This window comes from Medicago truncatula, chromosome 4, assembly GCF_003473485.1.
Source record: "Medicago truncatula cultivar Jemalong A17 chromosome 4, MtrunA17r5.0-ANR, whole genome shotgun sequence".
Lineage (NCBI taxonomy): Eukaryota > Viridiplantae > Streptophyta > Magnoliopsida > Fabales > Fabaceae > Medicago > Medicago truncatula.
The window spans coordinates 13,030,834-13,050,645 of record NC_053045.1 but is presented as its reverse complement, the minus strand read 5'-3'; the positions used below and the strand labels follow the sequence as shown (position 1 = coordinate 13,050,645).

The 19,812-nt window shown below is 34.0% G+C and overlaps 2 protein-coding genes across 2 annotated transcripts; both read right to left on the bottom strand.

The window, feature by feature from the left end:
- Positions 1-239: 239 nt before the first annotated feature.
- Positions 240-1,187, bottom strand: LOC112420775 (E3 ubiquitin-protein ligase BOI). The gene is made up of 2 exons (XM_024780457.1): positions 912-1,187; positions 240-728 (listed from the first exon to the last, which is right to left on the bottom strand). The coding sequence occupies exons 1-2, from the start codon at positions 1,185-1,187 to the stop codon at positions 240-242; spliced, it is 765 nt and encodes a 254-aa protein (XP_024636225.1).
- Positions 1,188-14,779: 13,592 nt separating this feature from the next.
- On the bottom strand, positions 14,780-18,239 carry LOC11434735 (protein BEARSKIN1). The gene is made up of 3 exons (XM_003605618.4): positions 17,977-18,239; positions 16,147-16,415; positions 14,780-15,608 (listed from the first exon to the last, which is right to left on the bottom strand). The coding sequence occupies exons 1-3, from the start codon at positions 18,137-18,139 to the stop codon at positions 14,976-14,978; spliced, it is 1,065 nt and encodes a 354-aa protein (XP_003605666.1). The 5' UTR covers positions 18,140-18,239; the 3' UTR covers positions 14,780-14,975.
- Between the last annotated feature and the right edge of the window lie 1,573 nt (positions 18,240-19,812).

The following is a 19,812-nucleotide window of genomic DNA, read 5'->3' as shown; positions in this document are numbered from 1 at the left end:
AACCTAAAATAAACATAAGGGATTAAACATGCAATTGAACCTATACTTTATATCTAAATAAATAGATGTTGAACCAAAATAAAAATATTATATTATTAATATAAAGCAACAACATTTTCTTGACCAAACTAAAGTAACAGTACAAAATCAAATAAAACATGAAACTAAAGAAATAAAGCATTCTCATACCCCTGTCTTAGCATAGCTAAGTTATTGTATTAGTTTTTTCAGGAATAATATTAATCTAAAATCAAATTCTGAATCTCAATAACACCCTTCTTTTTCATTCCACACATTGGACAGGCTTCGAGTAAAGCTTCACATGCTTTGCATGAAGAAAGATGCCTACATGGTATAAATAAGACATCTGAGGAGTTTGTGTTACACTTTGGACAAAACATAGTATTGTTTCCACGTCTGACACGCTTTTCAAGAATTACTTCTTCGCTTTCACCAGTGCATGATTTTGCATCATTTTCTACAAACATCCTTAGTTTCTTCTTCTCCTCTTCCAACTTGCTATGCAAAGTTATTATCATAGCTTCCCTTTCCTTAACTTTTTTCTCAAATTCTTTGTTCTCAGCCTCAAATCTTCTTACGAGATTTTCCAACTCCTGTGTTTTATTTGCAAGTTTTGCAATTTCTTCCTTCTTTTTTGTCATAATTTGTTGTGATGCCAGCTGTAGCTCCCTTTGATGTTGTTGTAGCAGCAGTTTCAATTTATCATTCTGTTACAAAAAGAAAATCAGTAGAATAGACAAAGTAAAATATGTTTTAATAAAAAGTAAAATAAATAACCTGATTGAATAAAGTGAGACTCATTGAATAAAAATACATTATTTTATTTTATTAGTTTTTTTCTCTTTCAAAATTTATCTTGATAAAAAATTATGATACATATAAATATTAACCTGATTATTGATGAACTGGTTTGTCTCCATGACTTGTTTCTCAAATAGAGAATCAAAGGAAGGATAACTTAAGATGCTTGAAGCTTGGACATGAGGATTGAAAAAGGGAACAACATGGCCATGCCACAGTTGTTGATTTTGCGGTTGATGATATTGTAGTTGTTGCAGTTCATTATGTTGTGGATGTTGAGATTGTTGTAACCCTGCGATTCCACCGACATAATAACCATTGATACCGAAAGGAAATCCATGATTACCATGAGAGTGTGGTTGCATGATGAGAGAAAGAGATTTTTTCTGATAATGATAGTGGGTGTGCAAACATACATGTATTTATATACTTGAAAAGTTGTATAAACATATAGTAACGCCATAAACAATAAATTCACAATTTTTTTTTAATTTTATATTTAAAAATAAAAACAATTAACTTTATAACTTCAAGGGACAAAGTTCTTATCCAACTCGAGACAGTTGTAAAATCATTTAGTTCACTGTTATCTATACTATATATAAAGAAAATAGGGGATTTTGGAAGATTTTAGGCTGACTTTTTTGTTATTTCAATTATTCCCTTAAAAAAAAAAATTCTATAATAATATTATATTCTTGTTGTTATTAATAAGATAAGAATTTTTGTTATATTTTTTATAATATTTTTGTCATTGAAAAATATAAATATGGATTGTTGAATTTGTTACATTTGAAAGTCACAAATATCTATATATTTATAATTTTAATTTATATAAAATAATTCTATAAGATATCGTTGATAATCTACACCCGTTAGTAAAAAGAGCGAAAAGATTGGCACATGAGTGCCCGTCTTTCCGCTGGTTAATAATAGTGCTACTTCAAAAACAAAAAAAAAACACTAAAAATTAGTGAGGCGGATTAAATACATTTATTACACTAAATTAAGTAACACATTATTTATTGACTAGAAAAATAGAAAAGTACAAGAAAATCTGAAAAGGAGAACAGAGGAGGAGCCAAAATATTGATGTTATGGCATAGGAGTATATCTTGAAACTTTTTTATATATATGTTTCTTTTTCCTTTTAACTTTATATATGATATGTACTAACGTTTAATAAAAAAAATTGCCCTACAAAATTTTATTTTTCATCTCCATAGAACATAATTTTTAGTCCCGACATGATTATTAGAGAAAAATTTATTTGTTAATGACGTTTTGCAGTATGTTTAGAATTCTACAAATATTTTCTCCAAAGAAAATTATCACAAATACTGATCTAGGTATTTAATTAAAAAATTCATATTCAATTAATCTAGAGAAATAAAAAAAAATCTAGATTTCTGTAGACAAGCTTTTACTATTATTTGGATTTCGGTCTTATTTGTTATTTGGAAAGATCGAAATAGAAGGATTTTTCAGAACCAAAGTGAACATCTCGAAGCTCTTTCGGAAAGGGTTAAACTTCAGACTTATTGGTGGTTGAAAGCAAACTTCATCATGTTCACTTTTGACTATTCCTTTTGGAGACAAAACCCTTTACATCGTTTACGGACTGTCATGTAATGTCTGTTTTATTTTTTATTTATGGCTGTTTTTAGCCTTGATGCATTGTAATTAACTCTTTTCAGTTCCCTTCGGTACGCCTTGTTCTTGAGGGACTGATTGTTTTATTATATTCATTTAGCTTCTTTAAAAAAATAAATTCGTCAATTTAAAATTTGATGTATAAACATAATTTTGTTAACCACAGACTAAAACAGTTTGCAAAATAACATTTTATGAACGAAAAAGTATAACTTTTTTATAAGGACAAAATAATGAAACTTGGTAATTTTATAAGAATCAAAAAAGTATTTTATCCAATATATTATTGGATTTCATATGTTTCATCATGCCTACAAAATTACAAACTTTCATTTTCATCCTTATAATAAAATTGGCACTTATGTGTTCCTAAAATATGTTCATCTTAAATTCAAATTTAATTAATTATATTCGTAATTTTTTTTAACACCTAAAGGTTCAAGATAAAAGTAGTGAAAATATGTACTTAGAAATAATATTTGATACTATTTTTTGCAAAGGTGCTTTAAATAATGTTTTAAACATTTATGAAAAAGAAATTCAAAAAAATATGTTGACTTAACACGATGAACTATAACTTTGTTCAAGAAAAATGAAAAACGAAAGTTGGTAATTTAGTATAGATGGAAAAATATATTCAATCCATACTATTTTCTAATAATTTTTTTATTTCACACTACATACTTATCCTCTATGCATTAAAGTGCTTGCGGAATGTCCCCGTGAGCATAACTCAGTTGATAGGAATATGCATTGTTATATGTAGGGGCTGGGATTCAAAGGCGTTTATTCATATTTTACATAAATAGAGGAATTGATTTCAATTCCAAGAGGTGTGAAGGTGAGAAAATAAAAGAGAACGAGTCAAATTTGATTGAATATAAAATATACAAAATACACTCACTTATGTTTGTCAAGTTTTTTATATTTAAAATATTATATTTTAAATTAATTGAAAGCGTTATTTTTTTTTTGGTCAAGAATTGAAAGCGTTATTTATATTTAAAATATTATATTTTAAATTAATTGAAAGCGTTATTTTTTTTTTTGGTCAAGAATTGAAAGCGTTATTTATTAGACAAAATGTAGTTCCCGAGAATATACATTTTTATTATTTTGTTCTTTTTCTTCGATATATTTTTAGTCGATTTATTCGTTACGAATTCATTGTTGTAATTTCTTTATCAAAAAAATATTCATTGTTGTAATCTTTGTCATATGTTATCATTCGTAGGCCTAACATAAAATGACTGAAAAATATGTTAAAAATAATGTAATATGACATGTCATCTGTAATACCCCGTTTTCCGAACATAAAAATTTCATAACAATTATCAGAGTAATCAATACATAAACGGAATATTATACTTCTTAAAATCATAAATGAGATAAATAAAAATTTATCCTTCAACATAATTATTCAAAACTTCGCAACGGATTTAATTTAACTTCATAAATAGTCTTGGCACGAAGGCCTCATCAAAATATATCATAATTATCCAACTAACAACTTAATCATTTAAATTCATAAATCAAATACGTAAGGAATAGAAAATAACCAAAAAAGTTCCAATCTCGTTACGTATCAGAGCACCTAAAAGACTCAGTGAGGGATAGCTACTCACGACAGCAAACAACAGCAACCTACTCTCGATCACCTGCAAGTTACTCATACGAAGAGCAACATTTCCAAGCAGAAGGGGTGAGATTTCACAAAACAATAATATTAAAGAACAACATGAAAACATCATAATATCATCATAGATAATAATATATCATATATCACTTCATTAACAGCTCATATAAAGAATCACAACTTAACATCTTGGCAACTTAACAACTTTGACTCGACAATGCGACTTCAACTCGACTATGCAACTTAAACCTCTTATATGCATGTGGTACCAATCCAGGGCATCAAGCCCTCAACGTAATAAGTATTAATATACTTCCAGGGCATCAAGCCCTCAACTTAGTTGAGCTAAAGCTCCAGGGCATCAAGCCCCCCAACGTGGTGAGCAAAGGCTCCAGAGCATCAAGCCCCCAACAATGAATGCGAATGCTGGGACTCAACAACCTAACATCTTAGAAACAATGATCTCTTATGTAAATCCAATAATTTGGAACATCATCTTTCAACTTAGACCGACTCATGCAGCTTAGTTAAATAACAAACAGCAACATAGGCAGTATGCAAACCAGTTCATGATATAACAATATCAAATGCAATTCAACAACATCACAACATCAAACATAATTCATGTAATGTATATACAACTATATAACATTACCAACAACATTAAATCATATAATTCAGGCTTACTGAAACAACAACAGCAAGATAAACAACTTAGTTTCCTACCTCCAAGATCAACTCACATCAACTTATGCGACAAAAGTCACATTAAACCTAACAAAGTGTTATGTCTCTCTTGAGCTCGCGAGGCGAGAGCTTCTACTCGCTATGGCGAGTTCAGGGAAAAGGTATTCGCCTTGGCGAGTAAGCAACTCGCCTTGGCGAACCAGAAACTGGGTGCTCTCGAGAATTTGACATTTTTCACCCAAAAATCCATTTTTAAACTTTCCCAGGTTCAATCTCAATCTAAAAACTTGCCTAATCATTATTATACATGTTCAGACACTTAGAAACATCTAAGGTTCGACTAAACAAGTGAAATCACAAAATCATGTTTCCTCACTGGTCACACTCGCTAGGGTGAGTGAACTGCTCGCTATGGCGAGCTGCAAGGTGCAACTCGCGAGGCGAGCGATGAAGTTCATCACTCGCTATGGCGAGGATCATCACTCGGGAGGCGAGCGATGAATGTTGGCTCGGGCAGAAGTGCAGTTTTCACGAAAATTCACCTATTCACATGGTTTAAACCTCAAAACTAATTTCTGTAATCATTATATGGATTATCTAAGGTCTGTAAACAGTTTCTAAAACATCAATCTAACAGTTCTACATCAATTAATCCTCAATTTCTCTCTTTAACTCTAATTCTCCAACTTCTCTAATTCAATCATACACTTGTTAAATACAACCATCAGAATTATACAGATTAATAGAATTGAATGTCAGTCTCACCCTTACCTTAAGAATCAAAAATCGCAGCTCTCTTGGTCTCTTTCTCTTCTCTTGGCTTTTTCTCCCTTTTCTCCAAAAACTGATCATACGTGATAACTTTTCTAAACTAGGTCTTTTCTATTTATATCTCCTCTATCTATTTTATCTTATTCCTCTTTCTCCCCCAAAACTCTCTAAAATCTCAAAACAACCCCTCAACTCAATATTTATTTTATTTTCAAATCTTATTTTATTAAACAATAAAATAAGTCACAACTCCTCATAAAATCACATAAATCACACCAATCATATAAATCATCTAAAATCACACAAATCATATAAATATATTCTAAACTCATCTTAATAAATTCTAGACTCAACTAAATAATTAAATAATTCAAAGAGGGTGTTACATCATCAGTTGGTTAGGCCTGAAAATGATGATATGAGCAACCTCTTCATAAAGGTAAGTTTTCTCTAAAAAATATGCAAAATTTAAGATTCACTTTCCTTTTGTTATTTGAGGACAAACAACGGTTTATGTTTGGGGTTGTGATCACATGTCACCTTACATTATTTTTAGCAACTTTTTTGTCAGTCATTTTAGTTATTAGAGGAGTTTTAGAACAGTTGTTTATGGTTTAATAGACATTTTTTAATGTTTTCATAGTAAGTCATGTAATTCTAGTTTTCCATCAACCAAGCTATTCTCAGGTGATTTTGATGTAATTCATTGAAAAATCATGTAATTCTACAAAACAAGACATCTCATAAAGAATTAGGAAGATAATGAATGAAAATTCAATATAACTCAGAAGACATTACGATTGAGGAAATTCTATCTCAAGTCCTAATAAAAGTTTCAAGGAATAAAACACTCAAAAATACGAAGAAAAAGGCAAAAACGCACTGGAACAAATCACCACTCTAACAATCTTATGTAGGCATACATACTCGTATGATTAATTACAGTATACCCGTAGAACGCGTATAACCTTATTGTGATAGGTGAACTTGATAGGTGGAGGGACGTAACAACCCCACAAACTCATCACTTAAATAGAACCCTTATCTCATTACTGATAATTTCTTGTCTTTAAATGCAACAAGGAAATAGAGTGGGATTCAAAGAATCTTAACGATCCCTAAAATTTTGAAATCAAACCATTTAATTTTCTGCAATCAAACATAGTTGTTTTGCGCAATCAAATAAAACATTCAAACTCCCCCAAATTTACTTGCTTTTATTTGATTAATTTGCTTTTTACTTCCTGTTTTAATAAGGAAAGGTAGTTGCCTAATTGAAACGACAATCCCTCTTGATAAGATCTTATTCTCATCGGAGTCTTCAAAACATCTTCTAATAATAACTTTGACTTTTTATTGACCTTTCTTCATATCATCTTCTAAGTCTTCAAAGGTTTCCAGTGCTTCTCTTGAGTACCATAATGCTTTCCTTTATGCTCGGAGCTTGATGTATCAAAACCAAAATTTAAATTTGAAGTCAAAATTCAATTATATGGTCTTGTGCACTTGAAAACACATTAGAGTACCCAATTGTTCTTTCTTACATTGTTATCATCAAAATTTTATAGACATTGTTTTAAAATCCACTTTGGTTCAACAAGGTGCTTAGATTCTCATTCTGCTCCACATCCAACTTTGAGTACTTTACCACTTTTATTCAATTGGACAGACTTAGAGAATATAACTGATGATTTCAACCACACGTGATTGCCTATTCTCTTCATCATTAAAATCTCATATAAGTAGTGTTGATCATGGCAGGCGCTCACTCAATCAACATACTAATGCATTTTCCTATAAACTTGGAGATATTTTAAATTGTCATTCAAAGCCAAGTACGACCATACACATTTTAGAAGTCTTTAAAGGTTATAATGAGGCTAACGTAAGGTAAAATATATTTAGGTATAGTAGGCTAAACAAAATATTTGGAGTCAAGAGCAAATAGAAGAATCGATAGGATCTCAGGTCCTCATTCAACGCAACCATCCAAGGATCTCAGTCTGACAGGATCACAAACCAATCAATTCCAATCCAAAGCAAATAGAAAAACCGGTAGGGAGAAGCAACCAAAACATAATAACAAATTGAGAGAGAGAGAGAGAGAGAGAGAGAGAGAGAGAGAGAGAGAGAGAGAGAGAGAGAGAGAGGAACCAAACATAAGAACCGATAGGGATAAGATCAATCAAACAGAAGAACAATCAAATATAAGAACCAAGAGATGGAAAATCAATCAAATAGATGATCCAACAGAGAGAAAGAAGCAATCAATAGGGAGAAAACCAGTCAAACGTAACCAACCATTAAGGAGAGGATCAATCAAACAAATGAAATTAGTAGAGAGAAGAGAAATCAAACAAAGAAGAATCAACAAAGGTAGAGTCAATCAAACAAAAGTCGAAGCAACCAAAGAGAGGAATCAAACGAACTGAGAGGAAATGAAATCAATAAGAGTCTTCATACTAAGGTCAACGACAAACATACTACCAAATCAATCTAACAACTAACCCACAATTTGAACACAAATCAGCATAGAAACACAGTAAAATAAGAATTGACTAACCAGCTCATAATCAATTCTATAATAGAAATGCAACAAACCCATATTGCAACGAGAATAATAACAAACAAACCCTATACCGTGTCGTGTCTAGAAATTGAACCAAATAAAATCACACAATATTCTCAAGCTTTAGGGAACTAAACAATAGAAGTGACGAATAGTTTAAAGAGGACTGAGTTTGAACCTTGCTCTCGATGTCATGTTAACAATATAAGGTTTTAGAGATAATAACAAAGAAGACACTATGGTTCCAATAATATATATCAATGGCATAATGTAAGAGGTTGAAATTAATGAAGAAAATAATTAGACTGGAAAATTGAGATTAAATGTCTGAAACTTCAGTGTAATTATTAATATAGGATAATTGTTAAGATGAAAGGAATTTCATTCTTAACATACAAAACAAGAGAAGAATTCCAAGGACAAACTTGTCCAGGGAGCCAACAGAGGAAAGAAATACAGAGGAGAAGAAAGTACTAATTCAATGCCCCCTAATCTTACACTATTCTCTCTCTTAAATAGCAAAGTCACTAAGGAGTTTGTTAGGCCTCCTCTCTCTGATACTCTTCCTCACTACCTGGTTGTGCGCATCATTCTCCACCTGTCCACTAATGATTCCCCTTTTAGATGTTTCCAATGATTGGGCTGGGCCCTCATTTCCAGTCATGACATTACTCCCGCCATCCAAAATGACCTTGTCCTCAAGGTTCAGGGAAGGGAATTGTTGTTTCAGTTCGTTCCAATCCTCCCATGTAGCATCTTCTACAGCCAAACCAGACCACTGTACCAGAACTTGTGTAACCGGCAGATTCTGAACCAAAAGCTTACGTGATTGCAGAATACATTGAGGAAGTACCATGGCACCCTGGGAGTTAGTGAGCAGAGGCAATGGTATGTAAGGTGCAGAGTGAGAACCCTTGCAAGGTTTGAGTAAAGACACGTGGAATACTGGATGTATTTTTGCAGTTGGTGGTAAGGCAAGTTTGTACGCTACAGAGCCAACACGTGCCAATACTTCAAAAGGTCCAAAATAACGTAAGCCGAGCTTTTGATTTTTTCGAAGCGCCACAGATGCTTGTCTATAAGGTTGCAATTTTACCAACACCTGGTCTCCCACTTCAAATTCTAGAAGGCGACGTTTCTGATCAGCGTATTTTTTCATGATGTTCTGAGCTTTGGCCAGGTGAGCTTTCAATTGTGTCAATACGATGTCACGTTCAGAAAGTAAGTCTTGCAATGCAGGAGGATCAGCAGACTGTATTTCATACTTAACCACTTGAGGAGGGTCTCTGCCATAGACCGCGCGAAATGGTGTCATGCCAATGCTGGAATGGTGAGAGGTATTGTACCAGAATTCTGCCCAAGGTAGCAGTGTAAACCAAGACTTAGGATTATCTGCAGTGAAACAGCGAAGGTAGAGCTCAATGCATTTGTTCAGCGCTTCAGATTGTCCATCAGACTGTGGATGGTAAGCTGAACTCATGTTGAGAGTGGTGCCACTTAGTTTAAAAAGATGCTGCCAAAATTTACTCAGAAATACCTTGTCCCTATCAGACACAATGCTCCTTGGAAATCCGTGAAGTTTGACAACTGAGTGTAAGAAGGCTTGGGCCACAGAGAGACTAGAGTAGTCACTTTTGAGAGGAGTTAAGTGGCAGTATTTAGACAGGCGATCAATGACCACAAAAAGCACAGTGTAACCATGAGATGGCGGTAAGCCAGTAACAAAATCCATGGCCACGTCTTCCCAAATCTGTGAAGGAATAGATAGTGGTTGTAATAGGCCAGCAGGTAGTGTAGTAGCAACCTTAGCTTGTTGGCAGACCAGGCATGTAGAGATGAATAACGTGACATCTTTGTGAAGATTGGGCCAGAAAAATTGAGCAGATATGCGTGCTTTGGTGCGAGTGATGCCGGAATGACCTCCCAAGGGTGAGCTGTGAAATTCTTGTAAGATAGAGTGAATTAATTCTGGTACTTCAGGTATAACCAGTCTGTCCTTCCAATGTAACAACCCGTTCCTAATAGAGTAATTTTCAGGACCTGTATTTTGGAGACAATGAGTGATGAGGGAGGTGTACAAGCTGTCTTCTTTCCCAGCAATTTGTATTTGTTGCGTCAGAGCAGGTTGTGGTGATGAGATGGCTAGGAGAAGAGAGCGTGACAGTGCATCTGCTGCAATGTTGTCCTTGCCTGGTTTGTATTCGATGGTAAAGTTGTAGCCCAAGAATTTGTGAAGCCAGTTTTGCTGTTCCGGAGTCTGTATAGCTTGATCCGTTAAGGATTTGAGACTCTTTTGATCGGTGCGGATGATAAATTGATGACCAATGAGATAGTGGCGGAATTTAGAGATTGCTTCACTAATTGCATACAATTCACGGACGTAAGCAGATTGCTTCTGCATCCTAGGACTCAGTTTCTTTGAAAAGAAGGCTATGGGATGCTTTCCTTGACTTAAGACCGCGCCAATTCCAAAGCCAGACGCATCTGTCTCTAACACAAATGACTTGGAAAAATCTGGTAAACTGAGGACTGGTGCCTTTGTTAGTGATTGTTTCAACCGCTCAAACGCTAGTTGCGCATTTTCTGTCCATTTAAAGGAATCTTTTTTGAGCAGATCAGTAAGAGGTGATGCAACTGCTGCATATCCCTGAATAAAGCGTCTGTAATATCCCGTCAGTCCGAGGAACCCACGCAGTTGTTTCAGATTGGTTGGTGTAGGCCAATCCAATACAGCCTTAACCTTAGAGCAATCCATCGCTACACCTTGGCCAGACACAGTGTGTCCCAAATAGTCAATTTGAGTCATTCCAAAGCAACACTTAGAGATTTTAGCAAACAGGGAATGAGTTTGCAATAACTGGAGTACCTCTTCCAAATGGGCTAAATGAGCGTGCCACGTCGGGCTATAAACTAATATGTCGTCAAAGAATACCAACACTGATCTACGAAGCAGATTGCAGAACACCTTATTCATGAGGTTTTGGAATGATGCAGGCGCATTAGAAAGCCCAAATGGCATGACCAGCCACTCATACAAACCTTGATGCGTCCGAAATGCTGTTTTGTGACGATCCTCTGATTTGACTAGAATCTGATGATATCCGGATAACAGGTCTAACTTAGAGAAATAAGCGGCACCGAACAGTTCATCTAGTAATTCATCCACTGTTGGTATTGGAAAACTGTCTTTAACAGTGATAGCGTTTAAAGCCCGATAGTCTGTACAAAATCTCCATGACCCATCTTTCTTCTTTACTAGTAGCACTGGTGATGAGAAAGGACTTGAACTAGGTTGAATGATACCCTGTTGTAGCATTTCCAATACCATCTTCTCAATCTGAGTTTTCTGACTGTGTGCGTAGCGGTATGGCTTCACCTTGACAGGGTTGCTATCTTTGAGAAGTGGAATAGCGTGGTCTTGCTGGCGGCATGGGGGAAGGCCGGCAGGTGATTGGAAAACACTGCTGTATTTGGATAATAAGTCGTGTAAAGCAGGGTCAAGATTCTCAGGAATAACAGTAGACATGAGATTAGGTGGCTGAGCATCAAGGAGGTGGAGGTAAAAAGTTTCAGCAATAGCCTTAGTGGATGCTAACCGTTTGATGTGGTGAAAATGCGCTTGTGATGGTTTTTGAATTTGTTCACCATATAGGGTTATAAAGGTGTTGCCAAGGTGAAACTTGATATACAACGCCTTGTAATCAGCAATATGAGGACCAAGTGAGGCTAACCAAGGTGCCCCTAAGACTAAATCAGCACCAGTGAGAGGAAGCAAATACACAGGTAAGGAGATGGCATGATTCTGGATATCTACCTGTAAATTGCTGACAAGACCTGCGACCTCCAGAGACTGACCATTTCCCACGAGGACCTTGAACTGGGAAGCAGGTTCTATTGGCAGTTGCAAGAACTTGGCTATCCTTGGTTGGAGAAAATTTTCCGAACTTCCACTATCAAGGAGAATTTGGACCGGTTTCCCTTGAATGGTACCTTGGAAACGTAGTGTACCTACTCCCGACGACCCATGTAACGCATTGAAAGACAAATGATGGTCAGGTACCACTGCTGGTTCTTCCTCTGCGACTGCCCCTGGTGAATCCAAGGAGCCTTCTTCTGATGTTGCAGTATCATCATCTTCCAGTTGCAACAGAAGATATTGGCGATTTGGGCAACGGTGAGAAAAAGAAAATTTCTCATCGCAAGTGAAACAGAGTCCCTTGTCCCTGCGTAATTGCATCTTTGCGGGTGACATGTTGCGAACAGATGGGGTGCGTAATGGTGGTGGCTTAGGTTTGAGATTGGGTGTTGGAAGTAGCGGTGGTAGATTGGAATTGCGATTGGGAGTAGGTGGATTGTGGTTAAAAGATCTGTTAATTGGAGCTGCCTGAAACGGTTTGGGCCGGTTCGGATATTTCTCTTCGGGTTGGACTGTTACGTATTTTTCCTCAAAGAGTTTGGCGAGAGCATAGGCTTTGGATAGTGATCTAGGAGATTGGGCCAACACATCCCTTTTAATTTCGGGCTTCAGCCCACCCACAAAACAGTCCAGAATGGCATCTGGAGTGAGCCCATCTGATCTATTTGCAAGGGCAGTGAACTGAAGGTAGTAAGAGCTGACGGTGGTGGTTTGGGACAGCTTGAAGAGAGTGGTGCGGGGTGAATCGTACGGTGATGGACCGAATTCGTTTTCCAGAGCTCGGGTCAGACCGATCCAGGATTGGAAAGGGTTGTCGCGTGCCCGCATCTGGAACCATGGAACAACATCCTTCTCCATGTGTACGGCGGCGATGGTGAGCCGTTGAGCATCCGGCGTTGAGTAAAACTCGAAAAATTGCTCAGCCTTGAAAATCCAGTGGAGGACATCTGTGCCATCAAAACGAGGGAAATCCAGCTTAACATTTCTCACCTGAAACGGTGTGTTGCTTACCGTTGAGTTCGACCCACCAGGAGAGGCTGATATATGTTGGATGGAACCCAGAGTAACCTCTAAGTGATCCATACGGCGCAGATCTGAGTCACGGTGCTGAAGGTATTCAGTGTGACGGCGTTCGGCATCGTCGGACATCTGCTTCATAGTAGCGGTCATGGCGGTGAGTGCTGTTTGGAGCTCCTTCATACGAGTGTTATCAGCCATGGGGTAGATGAAAGCACCAATGTAAGAGGTTGAAATTAATGAAGAAAATAATTAGACTGGAAAATTGAGATTAAATGTCTGAAACTTCAGTGTAATTATTAATATAGGATAATTGTTAAGATGAAAGGAATTTCATTCTTAACATACAAAACAAGAGAAGAATTCCAAGGACAAACTTGTCCAGGGAGCCAACAGAGGAAAGAAATACAGAGGAGAAGAAAGTACTAATTCAATGCCCCCTAATCTTACACTATTCTCTCTCTTAAATAGCAAAGTCACTAAGGAGTTTGTTAGGCCTCCTCTCTCTGATACTCTTCCTCACTACCTGGTTGTGCGCATCATTCTCCACCTGTCCACTAATGATTCCCCTTCTAGATGTTTCCAATGATTGGGCTGGGCCCTCATTTCCAGTCATGACACATAACATATGAAAATGTGACAAGACAATATATAATTAAACTTAATGTACTACTTACTTAGAAACATAACATAAAGTTTCAATAGCTTAAGCCTAAAGGGGCGTTTGTTTCATGGTTGTAAAAATAATTCCCAAGAATATGGAAGTTACAAAGAAGGGTTCCTATGCTTGTTGCAAATTAGGAAATTAATTCCCGGGCATAAAGCATTTTCAAAAATAAAATAACTTCTCATTTCCCATGTTTTTATTCCCAAAAAAATGGATGGGAATAAAATATCCCCATGAAGTGGAAACAAAACTTAAGTAACCACCCATATACCCATGTTTACAAATAATATTAAGAATATGGTAAATATTAACCTTTTTTTTTTAAAGTATGTACCCAAAATTAAGACTCCAATTATTCACATTAAAAAAGGTGAATTTCTAGCCACTACACTATTTAATAAAAAAAAAACGATTCCAATTTTTTTTTATTGAGAAAACGATTCCAGTTATTAATTATTAAAAAATTATTTGTGGTCATATATTTCTCATCCATGTCTAACACTACCAAGTAACTACCCATATATCCCATGTTTACAAATAATCCTATGAATATGGTAAATATTAACCAAATGCTTTTTTTTTAAAAGTAGCTGAGATTAAGATTCCATTTATTTATCTTGTGAATTTCTAGCAACTACATTATTTGAAACAAAAAAATTCCAATTATCAATTATTATGAACATTATTCCTGACCATATATTTCTCATCCATGAAACCTATTATCTAACACCACCAAGTATTATGAAATTCAAGACTTATTAGACATATACGATGGATCATGGATCAAGTAATAGACATCACAATCAAATTTACTTTGAAATTGACATTTGGTACATATATTTAAGAAACAATGAATCTAAATTATAATTATTAAAATCTTCAAATCAAGTAAAATGTTACAAACAATCTTCAATGATCAGTATCAAAATAATAATATGTATGTCTTTTCTATAACCATATATGATTAAATGGTTAGAACAATCTAATGCATGATCTCCAACCCTTATAACATAATTCTAAATTGCGGTCTGCAACTGTAGATGGCTGCAATATAAAAGTTTTAAAGATATTTGCAACGACATTACAACCATAATTACGGCCACATTAAACCGTATATTGTCATAATATAAACGTTTGCAGGGTAACCACAAATCCGACCGTCACAACAATTTAAACATATACCTTACACTTAATTAGTCTTAAATAATAATGTAATTATAAAATGGGGGAAATAAAATCATTGTTTTCCATAGCCCCAAAAATCCATCTCTCCTCTCAATGAAAGCTGATTGATTTGATTGGGATTAGCATCCTCAAACCTTGTAGCCTCTTTTGTGGAGTCTTCATTCACAAGCCTATCAAGCATTCCCCATTCATTCATTCCTTCACCACTCCTTCCTACACCCATTTCTTGAGGTGGTTCACAAGAGCCAACTTCAATGCCAGATTCTGAAACTTGATATCTCAAACCATCACTTCCACTCTCACAATCTCTAGGGTTTGTCATAAGTTGTTTCACTATAATAGGTTGTTCTGTCTGTAAAGGTGATGCATATGAGTAATCAAAGTTAGCCTGTAGAGGTTGAGGCTGAGGTTGGGAGTGGAAGAGTGAGTATTGAGAGTTTTGCAAGTGTTGATAATGGAGACTGAGCTCGGGTTTTTCGAGCTCGAAACCGGATAGGTTCCTATGGTGGTTTTGATGTTGTTGTTGATGTAGTAAGTATTGATTTTCTCTTTGCATGAAGGAGCGTTGATTCGTTGAGGAAATATTGTTCATTTGTTGATCTTGATTGTGTGTGGATCCACCTTCACTCCCAATCTTGAATAGGTTTTTCTTCTTGAACACCCTGCATACCACCCATCCATCTTCCTACAAATACATTTCATTTATATATAATCAACATATCAACATTTATAAAATCAGTTTTTTTTTATTTTTTATTTTTTAAATTTAGTCAATTACCGCTATGATGTGGCATGACTTTTCTGACCATGTGGCACTGCCACGTGGGACGATGTTTGACAATTTTTGATTTTTTTTTTAAGTTTTGCAAAATTTAAGGAAGTTTTTGACGAAAGTTACAATTTTAAGAGAGTAATTGACTATTTACTCGGTTGTGAATTATTCAGAGTAAAACTTGTTTTTTGTTTCTTCTAAAAAACAGTTTAAAATTTGTTACACACAAGGTACATCAAAATTAAACACATGATTTTACTTTAGAAAAGGGCATTATAAACTTGATATTCAATACTCCTTCCATTCCAAAATATAAGCAAAAATAGGTCAACATAAGTTGATGTATTTAGTATAAATTTTGAATCAAATACATTAACTTTTGCTGACCAATCTTTACTTATATTTTAGGACGGAGGAAATATTTAACATATACGAAGAAAGAGATGCATACATTGGTAGGATCATTGCCATCTTCTAGACGGTATTCATGCATAATCCAATCAGTCTTTTGTCCATGAGGAGCTCTACCTTTGTAGAACACAAGAGTCTTTCTCATTCCAATTTTCTTGTAGGTATTCCTAATGCACTTGTCTCTTCCTGTTGCTTTCCAAAACCCTGCATTTGTTGCTCTATTAGTCCTTGACCCTGTTGGGTACTTTCTGTCCTTGTGACTGAAGAAATACCACTCGTTTTGTGGTGTTGAACCAATCTTACATTTTTCTGTGCATCATGAAGAAATTTAAAAGTGAGCAAACACTACAAATTATGGCTAGAAACTTAAACATAATGTATAAAACTATCAATTAAAATATTTATTTTTATTTGTTTTATTTATGCTATGTAGGACCAAATTACAAAAAAGGTGTTTTTTTTTATTTTTTTTTTATTTTGTTGAACAAAGCAAATTCAAGATGTAGCATAATAAGCAAGTCTACAAAATTACGCAGGTAACACCCTAACTATGAAAGCTCAAGGGTGTGATTTGTTTCAAGTTTACTAAATTTATTTATAGGAATAACATTTTTTGAATATAAAGATGTGAATTTTATTTCAAAATATTTAGAAAGCATATGTTCGGTTAACATTAAAATATTCTCATAACCTTCAAAATATGGCGATTAATAAGCAAGTTACACATGAACTTTTTCTCATTTTTATGGGAATTTTATTCCCACCTTTTCTTTTGGGAAAATATTTCTTTTTCCAAGAACATTTTATATCCAGGAATAAAATTTAGTAAACTTGTAACAAACATAAACATATATATTTCTATCATTTTTTCTTCTTCAAGAATCTACGAATATAACTTGAAACAAACGTGCACAAGACAAACACTTTTTCGTGCAAGTTGACCAACACCAAACTCTTCATGATAATATTTCAATTGTGGATGATACATTTAATATGAACCTATAAAAAAGTTTCTAAAGGTGAACCATCACAACTTTTATCAAAAAAGATTTGATAATGATTAAAAAAAATAGATTTAATTTTTTATTAAAATTTACTAAAAAAATGTAAGGATTTGCCTTTGGACCCATTTGTTCATATTATATAAACCTTTAGATTATACTTAAGCACGACTAATAAGAACAACCCAGAAATCCATGAAAGCTAGACTGACTCAACACATATTGAAATCTAAAACGAATTTTAATTTTTAAGTCCATGATAGTGTTTTAGTAAAATTACTTATTTTCCCAACGTTTTAAGATACAAAAATTATTAGTTAAACTAATGTAATCGATTTAGTTTGATTTTTTTAATTGTTAATAAATTGATTTAATATCTTTATTCATATTATATTAATTTTTGTTTTTAAAATAATAGAATATGAAACATTTTCAATAAATTTTATTTTTTTCCTTCAAAAATCTTTCTTTTAATTGTAAGAGACCTATGGAAATTATCTTGTCATCTTAACCTTGGGCATGTATTACAAAGCATGAAAGGTTGATTTTTGTTTTGACAATGCATAAAAAAAGATGTAAATAAGAAAATCAATTAAATTGGCATTATCAAAAAAAAAATCTCATTGAAAATATTAAAATCATGAAAACATGAGCATCATAACCAATTAAATTATGATATATACAGATAAAAACAATAATACATGGAGAAATTAAGATAACAAAACAAAAAGAAAATTAACTAGTTTTTTATCCCTTTAATATGTTCTCAATCTCAAAGTTTATATATAGAAGATTGTATAAAAATGAAAAAAGCTTATATATAGAACATAACCAAACACTAAAGTTAAATAAGAAAACAACTATTTTACCTTGCAAATCCCAAGGTTCCATCTTGTTCAAGTCCACCTCTCTTATAACATCCATATCAAATTTCTGAAACGACACCTTCTTCTTCAAATAGTAATGAAGTAACTCTTCATCGGTCGGATGAAATCGAAACCCCGGTGGCACACCGCCATTAGAAGAACTCATACTCAACAAATTCAAAGCTCAATCTCTTAATTAAGAACAAGTTGCACCAAGTATATGGATATTTATGACCTATTTCTTACTCTTTGAACTTTGAATGTTACAATAAATTTTTGTACGTGAAGTTGGAAGCATGGAACTTATATATCATCATGGTTGTCAACGCCACCATTCTACACCGTTGGAAAGGGTTGACGGCCGGTGACTACGCCGACGGGAATGGTTAAAGCTAGCTATCGTAAAATGCAAGTTTACTGAATGAATGTGACTAGTATGATTGTTATTTTATATTGTTATCTTCTTATTATTTTATGATTTTTATTTAATGATTTTTAAATTATTCTTAGGGTTCCCCACATAGCATATAGGGAGCGTAAGGTGCACTCTCCAATCTCCAATCTTTCAGGGCACCAATATAATTTTTTTAACTATCTAACAAAAAAATTAACTATTGTGTATTTTTTTTTACAAGAAAAAACTTATTGCATTTCATTCATAATAATAGTAGAGATACAAGATGGAATCCTAATATAAATATAGAAACTAACATGACACAAAGTTACTCTAGCAAAGCTAAGAGCGACTTCGTTGGCTTATCTCCGAATAAACCTAACATCAGAGGTTACTAAATCAGAAGCTAACAAGCATCTACAGTCATTGATTACTGCGCTGAAATTAGAGGTGCCACTTTTACTACCATAAAGACTATCAGCCACAGTTTTGGAATCAAGCTCAAAGTTCACAATACCTAATTGTATATCGCGGACCCAGTACATCACTAATAATAAACCTAAAGTCTCACTCAAATCCACATCAAGGAGCGGAGACATTCATTCAATCTTGGCTAAAACATAACACCATTCATCATCTCAAATACACACCAATGTCAACCCGATTCCTAACTTGAGAAAAAGAAGCCCTTCAACATTAACCATTGTGTATGTTTCACAAATTAACATAATTATTTATTGTCAAAAAAAATAACATACTTAATTATTTTGTCTAATCTTTCATTTCATATGCATATATCTTTTTGTAAAACAATCATGAATAGAGTTTGAAATTATAACTTCATTGGACGAAATGTAAATTTATCTCCTAAAAACAAATGTAAAATGGCCATTAATATTATTTGATATAATTTATCCTTTCATCATATTTTTTTTCTCTTTATAATTTTGTGATGAAGCATTGGAATTTGTTAAATAGTTGAAGGTTAGCTACTACCATGAGTACGTGCATATATGCCCATGTTAAGTTAGTTATTACCCTTATTTGACGTCATCTTAGCTAGTGGCTAATGAAACTTATAAATATATCCACTACAAAAAAATGTCATATAGTGTTTGATTTAGGGATTGATTTAAATATTAAATCAACATCCATTACTACATCAGTCGCTAACATTAGCAACTAGTCCCTTAAAAAAAAAACAAGACATTTTACAATTCGGTCATTAATATATTTAACGACCAATTTAGAGACAGATTTATATGATCAATTATAAAATCAAGTCGCTAATGGAGATTAAAATATATAATTCAGTCACTTAATCCGTCGATAATAGCTAGTTTAGTGATGCTTATTTGGATATGAAATTGTTCAAAATTTTGTGTACGGTGATGTGAACCTAATACCGTGACAATTAGATATAGGCATGCTTAATTTGTGGGTAA

Coding starts and splice junctions, on each gene's coding strand:
- LOC11434735 (XM_003605618.4), bottom strand. CDS start 18,139: ATGAGTTCTTCTAATGGCGGTGTGCCACCGGGGTTTCGATTTCATCCG. Junction 16,416..17,976: donor GGAACCTTGGGATTTGCAAG/GTAAAATAGTTG, acceptor CATGATGCACAG/AAAAATGTAAGATTGGTTCA. Junction 15,609..16,146: donor ATGGCAATGATCCTACCAAT/GTATGCATCTCT, acceptor ATGTATTTGTAG/GAAGATGGATGGGTGGTATG.
- LOC112420775 (XM_024780457.1), bottom strand. CDS start 1,187: ATGCAACCACACTCTCATGGTAATCATGGATTTCCTTTCGGTATCAAT. Junction 729..911: donor ACCAGTTCATCAATAATCAG/GTTAATATTTAT, acceptor TTTTTGTAACAG/AATGATAAATTGAAACTGCT.